Consider the following 12173-nt stretch of genomic DNA (forward strand, 5'->3'; position numbering starts at 1 on the left):
ATCAATGCAACGTCTCTAAATCTCTTTAAAATTAGGAGAAATTTTTTCGTTCTGTAAAATTTTTATAAATATGTTGACGATTAACGAAAATAAGTTAACCAGAAATTTACGAAATAAGTAAAGTAATTAGCGTTATAACTTACCTTTTTTCGCTACATTCCTCACCTCATCATAGAAATTAACTTAATTAATTTTCTGGAACTTTTTAGAAGAATATACTATTATTTCTTATTTGTTAGTTTCATATTTTATTTCGAAAAATTCTTTCAATCAGAAATCTCCCTGCATTTCAAAAACTTTAAAAATTGTAGAAAAGTTCCTTTACTTCCACGAGACGATTTTTTTTTGTTGTTGTTGTTAGTTTAAAACTTAAAACTAATCGGTTTGTTTTTGTATATTCCAACTTACTTTTGCGTCTCAGTCTTACACGAAATTATTTATAAATGAACTGTACCGCTTTGAAGCGGCCTTGATCTATTTAAGAGTTTTTTTTTTCTTTGTAAGACAACGTTTTCATTTATTGATTAAAAGACTGTAAAAAAGATAACTTAAATTAAAAAAAAAAACTTTTAAAATATCCATGCTATTTAACAATACGAAGTTTGTTTCTGGAGATTCATTGAACTTTTATAACACCATGAGACGGAAATCGTTCAAATCCAGTGTTTGTGCTTGTCAATAATAATTGCATAACAATAAAAATATTTCATGACTATATTTAATACTTCTTTTTATTGGTATATAAACTTCAGCAATATGCAGAAAATGTTAATAATACTGATTAATGTTTTTTTTTATTATCATAAAAATACATAATCAAAAGATAAAAAAAAAATGCAATTTGTTTCTGCTGATTATATGAAAATTTCAGGCGATTTGCCCCCATGTATCTGAGTATTTCAGCCTAATTTCTAAAAAGAAACACACAAAAATATCATTATAATGAACAAAGGAAGCTTAAAGATTACATATATATAACTGGAACAGGAATAATGTAAACACATACCGAAAATTGAATTGAAAAGGAAGAGAAAATATAAATTGTTATAAAAAATAAGTTTTAAAATAATACAGGAAATAATTATTCAATTCAACTTCAGGAACAGAACGCAACTAAATATTTAAAAGACAGTAAAAAAAAATTAAGTATTATTACAATAGGGAGTAATTTTTTTTTAAAAAAGGAGTTTAGTTATATAAGTAATTAATTTACTAATTAGCATATAACGGAACTTTCATTATTCATTTTCATTAATAATATCATCATTATTCAATAGAACTTTATGCCAAAACGGAGGCACAAAACCGCTTTACAGCGAAGGCAAAATATATATATATATATATATATATATATATATATATATATATATATTAAGAACTATTTGCTAAAGCGGATGCACAAGAACTGCTTCACACCTAGCAGATCGTTGGTTCATATCACTCCCAGTCAGAAACGAATGGGTAACCACGACCGTGGGGTAACCGACGTCGGTGAGCTATCGCTCGCTTTGTTTACTACTTGGTGATAATCCTTGGCGACCACCCAGATCTTCGTAAATAGCCCCCTTACTTGCAAAAGAATTGCAAGTAAGTGTTAATTGATTAATTATTTCATATATCTGAATTGAAGGAACCATTTACTTTATTCCTAAGCTGTTTGAATTAGTGTTAAAGATTTATAAAAATTTATTTTGTAGTTAAATGACTTCAAACTTGTACTTTCAAAAAGACCATTTCATTTATGACATATTTAAAACGTTATGTATCTAATTCACATTAGGCGAAGATATATTGTTTAATGAATTCTCTGTAATTTTAATATTTAAAGTTGAAATTGGGTGGGCAAAATTTGATATAATATTTATATAATTATATATATATTATATAATTTTTTATTACAGTAAAACTTTTGATAGGAATAATTATTTTGTGATAGAAATTATCTACTGATACGGTAGGCATTACTTTTTTTAGAGTAACTATTATATAAAATGTAATTGTATTTAATCTGGTATTCATCTTAGTTATAAAAATAATAGTAACAAATAGCTGTAGGAAAGGCATGCCACATTTTCTGGATTGTAGCGTTTTTGAAATTGAATTTAATCATTATTGAGATTGATTAATTTTTTTTAAATAATAATTCTACAACAATTTTGAAACATTTTCTCAAGTACTTTTTTTTTTGTAAATTTATTTATTTTATTATTCATTTAGTTATATTTATTTTATTTCTCTGCATTTATGCTTGGCAGAATCCATTATTTCATAACATTCAGACTTTTCCAAACCTGCTTCATGTCTAATGGTATAAAAATGTGCTTATTTTCATAAACAAGAAATTTCTCTCATATAATCTGAAAATTATTAAATTTTGTTTGTTGCAGATATTTTATTCATAGAACATTCCTTCTAACAATCATATTATTTCACTTTCAATACTTTGCTTCATCATGTCTTGTTAATATTCTTTTTTTTTATTATTATTGTAAATTTTATCAATTACATCTAAAATAAAATTCATCAATTCTTTTTTAAGTATAATTTTTTTAATATTTTTAAAGCAGATTTGTGTTGGATATAGTTTGTGCTTGTGTGTTTATTCCAATTTTTATAGTATAATATATAGAGGGAACTTAAAAAGTGATGCACTGGTAATTATTTACACTAAAGGCAACACTTACTTTCACTATGTAATTGCCTTTTAGGTAATCTATTGTAAATTGATGATTGTGTAGCAAACATCATGTTTATCAAAGATGGACAGTTTATTAACTATGTATTTGAATTGTTTTTACATATGTGCAGCTAAATAATTAGGTATTCATCACAAGTTAAGCTATTTTATATCATCTTGAAGTTTTATATGAAAGCAATATTGTTTTTAGCAGCTGTTATGCTACCATTTCATTTATTTATTTAAAAAAAAATTAAGTCATTATTGATAAAATAAATTCATCTATCTTTAAAAAAATACATTGATTTTTAAAAGCATCATTTAATCTCTGAGTATTTTTTTAATTTTAAGGTTTTAGAAAAATATATTTTTATAATCAATTGATTATTAAGATTGCAGAATGATAAATTCTTTCAAGATGTATTATTATTAGTCTCATTTTTCTGTATTGTAAGCACCTTGAAATTTTACAACTTAAAATATTAAACTGAAATTTAACTAAATCAGTAGGCAGTATATCCTGTTTCTGTGCCCAACATTCCACTTCCTCTACAAGTACGAAGCCTATCAATAAGGTAACAGTGGATTGAATTTTATACTAACTTCTCAAATAGTATGCTACATTTATTTTGAAGCACATTACTCATTTAAATATTAGTTGAAGAAGAAATTGAACAAAATCTAAATTTAAATGAATCTCATTGAAATCTAAATGAATCTAACGGAGGTATTTGAGGTAACGGAGGAATCTAACGGAAGTATTTGTATCCATTTTCAGACACATCAAAGCCTTTGTCTCAATTTAATGTTGCTGTCTGTTTATAATATTTTGAAAATGGATATGGGTCTTTATTTATTAAATTCATGCCATTTGCAAACTTTAGGCTTAACTGCATATCATTAGTCAAGATAGTCAATAGACTAATATGACATCTTTGGCAATTAATTGCTGATTGCAATAAGCATATTTTTTAACATTTTTATGTATTTTCTAAAATATATTTCTTTGACACTATTTCTTTCAATATTTTTTAACACTTATTTTTTTTCAAAAACTGATGAAAACTTTGTTTATATTAAATCTTCCATGTATCTTCAAGTTTGATGTTTAAAGGTTCCACTATATTTGCTTAGTCATTAAAATTACATAATGCATTTTTTTTTTTCATTTCATTTCTGTATTATTCTAATAATAATATCGCATTTACAGGTATGCACTCTTTGTGACTCAGCAGCGTTCTTGATCTGAAGATTCGGCAATTTCCATTCCACAGAAGACCTGTCATATGCATGACCCTGCTGTTCATAAATCTTAATTTGGATCGAGTATCTTCATAATCATTTAATGTGGGCATTCAAAGAGTGTAGTGCTCTTCAAGTAACTTCTTCATATGATCAAAATTTTGAATTATTCTGTATATGATGTGAATCTAATAGGCTTGACAGAGAATTCAAAACAGTGCATAGGTTGTACGTTTAAGAAATGTTCTAATCTATCAGTCTATTTATTAGAATTATCTTATAAATAGACTGTTCTATATAGTTTCACTTCTAAATAAAATCTGAAAACATGCCATCAAGCTAATCATTTGATACGGAAAATATGTAAAGTGAATGTAATTTATCATAAATTTTTTTATTTATGATAAATTACATCTCAGAAGATTGAAATATACAACATTTTCAGCACAGATGTATTCATCATTTTCGAACAACAGATGCAGTGATAAAAAGAATTGTTTCATTTCATCAGATTTTTCTGTCTTGTTGATTATAAGATAAAAACGTTTGTTTAAATGATTGCTGTATTGTTATTTTTCTGTTTTGTTAAGCAAAGTTAGATCATTTTCAAGAAAATAAGTATTGACGACATTAACTTTTGCAAGATATTGAAATTACATTTGTTACAATTATGTTTTGTATTTCATTACAAATTTGCGGGTTTAAAAAATTAAAAAAGAAAAATTTGAAGCTTATATTTAGCAACAGAATTCTTTGACTTTGCCTTTATCTCGCTTAAAAATGAATGGAGATATTTCATTCAAGTTGATTTAGAAAATTTTTCTTTTGCATTGATTGAAAATTTTTATTTGTATTGATAGAACCAAATATGCTACATTGATTAATTGACTACTGCAGATTTGGACAAAGTTTAAACATGAATGGTATGCAAACAGCACATGATCTCAATAGGATGTACAGAGAATCATCTTGGCAAAGTGATATGGTAATATCGAATCATTCAAAACAACAAAATGCTGTACCAGGTGCATTACATGACAGCGAGATGCAGCATGTTCCTACAGCTAAAGAGCATCATGTATGTGATGTATGTGGAAAAATATTTCTGAAAAGAAGTTACTTATATCAACACTCGCATGTTCATAAAACTGAAAGACCTCATTCTTGTGATGTATGTGGAAAAACATTTAAGACCAAAAGTTACTTATATCAACACTTGCGTACTCATAAAAATGAAAGACCTCATTCTTGTGATATATGCAACAAATCCTTCACTGTGAAGAAATCATTGATAAATCATTTACTTATACATACAAAAGAGAAAGCTCACGCGTGTGAAATCTGTATGAAAAGATTTTCCATGAAGAAGGGATTAAAGAGACATTTGGTTACCCACGGAAACACGAAATCCCATGTTTGTGTTATATGTAAGAGAACGTTTGCTGTTAGAAGCAATCTAAAAAGACATTTCCTTACTCATACGAAAGAGAGACCTCATGCCTGTGATATATGTGGAAAAGGATTCTGCCTACCTAGTGAATTAAGGAGGCATTTTGTGATTCATACAAATGAGCAACCTTTTGTTTGTGTGACATGCAACAAAGCATTTAGTCGCAAATCTAGTTTGGATAGGCACGTGCGTACTCATACAAAAGAGAAACCACATGTCTGCGAGACTTGTGGAAAAGACTTTATAGGAAAATATGAATGGCGAGAACATTGTCTTTCTCATATTGATAAAAAGCCTTTTAAATGCAACTTATGTGAAAAATCTTACGGAAGCAAAAGTCGATTGAGAACTCATATGCGGATTCATTCGAAAACGAATAATTGCACATCAGATATGCAATAAAATATTAGGTGTCCCAAAAATTTCTTTCTCATTGCACTATGAATGGCCTTATCTGGCTCTGCTTGTGCAGACAGGCTGACTTGCTATTAGCCGTCTGTCATGAGTTACACTGATTTTCCAGCTCTAAATTTTTATTGTTACACAATCAAAGGATTCATTTTAGATAATTCATAATTCCTGGCTATTGCCTTTAGTATTCTCATTAAAACTTGCATATAAATAGCAAAAACTATAGCAAATTTATTTATATTTTAAATGACCATTTGTCAGAAAATTATTCCATCGAAACTTGATTCTTATGTTGTAGAAAACAATAGTTAAAAAAAAAAATTCCAATAATGTATTTTTGATGTTCTAAAAATGTATTATTGGAAATTTCCTTTCTTGACATTATTAATTGTATTTTAAATAATCTTATTTTATAAATAATTGCTTCAAAATAAAAAATTATTAAGAAAAGTTTCAATGATGAGACATAGATAATAAAATCTAACTTATTCATGTTTGAAAAAATATTTAATTATAGCTTTCTTATTAACAGTTCCTTAAATATTTTTTTTTTCTGAAGCATGTTCTCATTGAATGATTAAGATGATGAATATCTGATTAATGAATAAATTAATTAATGGAAAAAGAATTTGTGAATGATTTTTTTTTTTTTACCTTGTTTGTTATTACGCCTCAATGTCTTTGTGTTTGACTGAGACATACATGGATTTTATGAATTCTCTCGATCCTATTTCATGACATTTGATTTCTTATATAATGATTTATTCTACTCTGCAATGTTCTTTATAATGTTAATTTACATTACTAAGTCACAATGTATCATACAAAAGGTAACTCTTGAAGATTGCTTTGTTTCAGAAATAATTTTTATAAAACTTTTACGATTGTTTTTTTTAGTAAAAGTAATTATTCATATTTTCAAGTAGTTCAACATAATTTAATTAATATCTTAATTTATATCCTAACTTGATATCTGAATGCAAACATTTTTATTAAAAAGTAATGTAGTTTTATAGTGAAAAATTTTGTTTTGCATGCTTAGAAAATATTTTGTACATTGCATATGTGTGGGTATAACTTTCAATTATTATTTAAAGACATCTGACATTAGCAACTAGAAATATTTTTAATTTTAATGAAGTTATATCTCTTCTACATATGCTCATTCATTATAATAGTAATAGCCTGCTTTTATACTGCCTTCATATGAAACGAATAGAAAGTTGTTGGTAAAGGACAGATTATTAAATAAAACATATTTACTTGTGATTTGTTAAAATTTTATTTAAAGTAAATTATAGATTTTTGTTTTCTACTTTTAAGTAAGTGTTCTCTGAATCAGATACAAAATTCCTTATTTTTGAAAATCACACAGATAATATGAGGAAAGGGGGGGGGGGTATTATTTTGAAAAATTGTGAGTAATTATTTTATGTATATAACTGCATTAGAAGTCCATGAATGCTCTAGTAATTCATAAAGAAACATTAATTAGATGCATTCTCTGATGTAATCTGTACCCCCCCCCCCCAAAAAAAAAGAAAAGTAGCTATGTACTTTTCATTGCTTGTAAATATATAAAAGTTAAATTTAAAAATATATGCAATTGAATTTGGAAATAACACTTTGCTCTTTAAAAATATGTAAACTATATTTACATAAGGGGCCTTCTACAATCTGTTCTTCATCCACCCTAACTTTTAACAGCTATCATATGAAAGTAGTATTATTCTCTGGTTCAAAACATAACATAAAGGAATATGAAAAGATAGACAAAATAAAAACTCGCTCAATTTCAACACAAAGGTTATTTATCTACAAGTATTAAAGATGCAAGGATAAATTAGCTCGATGAAGAAAGAGTAAATCGACTGTTTATTCCTTGCGAAAATATCAACACTTTATACATTTTATTTATTAGAAATGTGAGCGGGTACAATAGTGGATCAAATTATAAATTTTAACATGATAATGCTTATAGTTTGACATAGTATTTGCAAATTACGATATGCAGGATGAAAAGATTGTTCAAAATACTCTTTTGGGCAGACCATTAAAGCCAGAATTACCAAATTTGGTGCTCACTGAAAGAGGATTTCTCAATATTTTAATTAGATCACAAACTAAAGATCAATCCAAAATTTTATTAATTCTATAGCTTCAGAGTATGCTGTTGGGAAAAACGTTTGGAGGTATTACACCACTTTAAAAGAATTAGCTTTCAATGGTAAGAATTTTATTTCCAATCAATTTTTCAAAAAAAAAAAAAAAATCTATATATTTTTTTTATTGTTTCAATTGCAGGATTTAAATTTTATAAAAATGTATTAAACACACTTTTTTGTGCACAAGTTATTGCTGATATACAGTTAAGAGCACATTTTAAAAACACAGACGGATGAATCAAACCTAAAACATTATCATGTTTTTATGCTTCAGAATCAAAGTTCAAATCTCGTAATTTTTTTTTAAAGTGGTGCTATATAAGAATTAAAATAATCAGAAAATACTGAATAAAGTTCAACTATTTATTTAGAATAATCTAGCACAACAATTTCTTAATAAGCATATTGACAATGTGTTGTCTAAATGAGTTGACTGGTAATCAACAAATATTATGAATTATTAAAAGTATAGTTGTTATGAGTATTACTTTTATAAAATTAATTTCATCTAAATGAATCAATAATCAAAGAAACATCTACTTAAATACCTAAGAAATTCAATTACAACAGAAAACACATTCAAAAGCTTATCCAAAGTAATTTCAATCAAACTAACTACTAGTTCAACAACAATAGAAAACTATTTAAACTGGTTTGTGTAAGGCCATATATTTCATAGTTGCAAGGCTAAACTTGAAAGCTCTGCTGATTGACCACTTATCAAATTTAGTATAAAAATTTGTCAGTCAACATTAGTGCCCGCACATGCATATTCAAGTAAAACATCTTACAATATGTAACATGAATTATATAACATAGTAAATAGTAATTAATAACTGAAGTATTTATTCTGTAATCTTTTCAACCATTATAATATTAATACTTAAAGCAGTAATTATATTATCTCTATTTTTCAGAAAATGAAATCACTATTATAAAATTTAACCCGTTAATGCCCAGCTTACCTTATATAGGACAGTTAAATTCACCTTCGTATCTAAATAAAATTTCTATTTGGGCACTTTTCTTTCTCTAAGAAATTTAGTTGCATTTCTTAAATGATTTTCAATTGGTTTATATCACTTGCTGTTAGATTTTAAAGTCAAAATTTGACATCTTTAAATTTTTTTAAAAGGCATTTGAAATTAAGAAAAAAGAACATTTTTTTAAGGGAATTCAAAAGCAATCTTTATTTTTCGATATTTCACTATCTTTTTTTAATAGATCTCTAAAAAGGCTTTGAATGGTTTTTACAATTTTTTTTCATAATGTCATAAAAAAATTAAAATATTTTCCCCCTAAAATTTAACTTTATTTTAATCTTGATATTAAGATAATTTAAAAAGAAATGTACTGAAATTAATACTTTAAAAAATTTTAAGCATTAACGGGTTAAGAGCCTCTATGATTTTTAACTCATTATACAAAATATGTATTAGAGGTCAAAAAAGAATTTCAAGTTTAAACTACTTCAGTCAAAGTTTCTATATAGCGAATATTGAACATAATTTTATTTTCATACAAATTCAAATGCAATTTATTAGTTTGAATAATAAATTGCATTGATAATAATTGGAGCAATGATACTAATTCCAATAAAATTTATAGACCAAAAATTCTTAAGTGCACAAACGAAATTCTTTTAAACAAAATGAACAGACAAATAATTTTTAAAAGCAAAATTCTGCAATCAAATTGCTGAGATTTGCAACCACATTTAAATATTGTCATTAATTTTTTGTGAGCCTAAACAGTTGAAAGTCTAATGATAGTACTCATTAGCAATGAATTTTGATTCCAAAAATCGATATAATTTGTCGCAATCAATGTCTTAAATTAAAATATACCAAAATTTAAAATTGAACAAAATTTGGTTATTTTTTAAAGTGAAAAATGAAATTAAACTTGCCAAAATTGACTAACATCTGAACGTCTGACTTCATTAAGTCAAATTCACCATAATCTCAAGCAATTTTAAGCACTTAATCAAAATTGTTTCTCCACATTCATTAAAAAAGATTTAAACCTTTTAAACAACTAGAACATGAAAAATATTTTCTATGTTCTAGAGAGATCGTTTTTCAGATATTGGATAGCTTATTGGTCAAAAGGATTAAAATATTAGATTTTTTAAAACTAAAATTCAAATGTCCTCAAATCTATTGTTTTTAAAAAGATTTTCTATAAAGGAGTTCAACCAGAGTTTCTTAAAAACAAACACATTGTTAAAATATAAGGAATTTTTCACCTATATTTTCCAGAAGAATGCAAAACAAATTTCAGAAAATAAGTTTTATTCAAACATAATTTTTAAACAAGTGTATTAGAATTAGTAAAATTCAAATAATTCTTGCAACTTTTTTTTCTATAACTGCTAAGAAATGGTAACTATAAAAATAAAAGACAAACTTCAGTTAAAAATTAAGAAATGCAAGATTCTTTTTTTTTTAATTTCATTGTTAGCAGAGCTTGATATTTAGAAGGTTTCAAAACTAAGAAAATATTAATTCAACATGACATCTCCTCCACAAACAAAACGTCTGAAAATGTAAAATTTTGATTTCTTCAGCAGCCATCTTTCAAAAAAAGACTAAGAAAATTTAATTAATCATTAACAGAAATAATAATAATAAAACGTTCATGCTTCCTAAATATTTCTTAATCAAAAATGCATTTAATTTTGACAAATTACAATTAGTTACTGTAAATTAAACTGTAGTTATATAATGAAATAGGATTGCATTATCATGAAAGTAAAAAATAAGTGAGGTATATGAAGTGTAAAACTTCCGAGTTGCAGTGCATCAAGGTATACATTGTTTCATTCTGCATGTATCAGTAGGATAAAACAATTTAAAAATCTAAAAACACAACAGGTTACATCAGTGACTTCTCAAAATAAAATGTCTTAAATAAAACAAATCAGATAATGACAAAAAAAAAAAAACCCTTAAAAAGCCAGAGATTGCATTTAATATACAACGATAAAAAAAAACAATACTGACAACAATATAATTCAGATATTCACATAAAATATATAAAAAAAAGGCATGCATTTAATACAGTGTGCCGTATTTGAAATTCAATCATTGTGCTTACTGTCCTGAAAAGTTAGAAACTTAGATCTTATCCATTTTGAACAATATAACTTAATAAGGTGATTTATTTTGCTGTCATGTATTTTAAGCTTATAATGGGCTCATTATATATCAACAACTCTGTAATGCATTCTTTACAATGATAATAATGCTGTTCACCGGTATAACAATTGAACACATTCAGGCACTGGACCCCAATACAAAACTACTACTACAACAACAAAAGTATAACCTAAAAATATAGCATAACACATCACTGAAATTTTTCTAACTATGTAATTAAAAAAAGGCAAACACCTAAAATTGGCAGTTAGATATCTCACATTGAACAGGAGATGCTCACTGGTACAAAGCACTTATATATAAGTTGGCAGTCATTCTTTGATTATGTTTTCACACATATTTACCAAATTGTTTACATATATTTTCACCAACCAAGTACTGAATTCCCACACAGAGAAGATAAATCCACGGCTTCTCTAAAGAATCAATACTTCTTGCATGTTTAAAGTATGGCCGGTTTGCACTAAACATTAAATGCCAAGATAACATAGCTTCAAACCCTATAACTATAATTCAGATTACCACTATTGGAAACTTCAATATTATGCAAATTGCATATTAAAATGTTCTCCGTGAACGAGAATTTTATGAAATATAAATTTCTTTATTTACATATTCTTTATCCAGTTTTCAGATATAATACATAAGCAAATTAATATCACATATAAGTCAAGAAGTATTATCAGTATTTAATTTTTTTTCCAATAAAAGTGGTCTTATCAAATTTATTACATATTAATACAATGAATTCATTTTTATCCTTAAAATTGAGAACATCAACTGCTTAAAGGTTTGAAAAATACACTTTTCATTTACAAAAAAGTATTAGAAATTTAGCTCAAATCTTGTAAAATAAGATGCAATTTTGTTTGTTTACAATGGATGAATACAATATTATTTAAGTAAAGAAATACAGATGTTTTTGCTGTAAAGCAACTCAGATTTGTAAAGGCAAGAAATATATTATTTCATTTATGCTAAATTCTGAGTGAAATGACAATGCTAAATATATCGAGCATTATTTACATTAAAGATTTGTGTAATGAAGAGATTCATATAAAGCTAAC

The 12173-nt window shown here is 26.2% G+C and overlaps 1 protein-coding gene across 2 annotated transcripts; it reads left to right on the forward strand.

Annotated features, from left to right (window-relative positions):
• Nucleotides 1–1451: 1451 nt before the first annotated feature.
• Nucleotides 1452–6179, forward strand: LOC129975757 (gastrula zinc finger protein XlCGF8.2DB-like). Of its 2 annotated transcripts, none has more exons than XM_056088952.1 (2): nt 1452–1587; nt 3888–6179. In XM_056088952.1, the coding sequence occupies exon 2, from the start codon at nt 4836–4838 to the stop codon at nt 5769–5771; it is 936 nt and encodes a 311-aa protein (XP_055944927.1). In that variant the 5' UTR covers nt 1452–1587; nt 3888–4835; the 3' UTR covers nt 5772–6179. The 2 variants fall into 2 exon arrangements, with proteins under 2 accessions (XP_055944927.1, XP_055944928.1); XM_056088953.1 differs by having other exon boundaries at nt 1477–1553.
• The last annotated feature ends 5994 nt before the right edge of the window (nt 6180–12173 follow it).

This window comes from Argiope bruennichi, chromosome 7, assembly GCF_947563725.1.
Source record: "Argiope bruennichi chromosome 7, qqArgBrue1.1, whole genome shotgun sequence".
Lineage (NCBI taxonomy): Eukaryota > Metazoa > Arthropoda > Arachnida > Araneae > Araneidae > Argiope > Argiope bruennichi.

What these genes read in the sequence shown, in the direction of transcription:
- LOC129975757 (XM_056088952.1), top strand. Translation starts at nt 4,836, where the DNA reads ATGAATGGTATGCAAACAGCACATGATCTCAATAGGATGTACAGAGAA.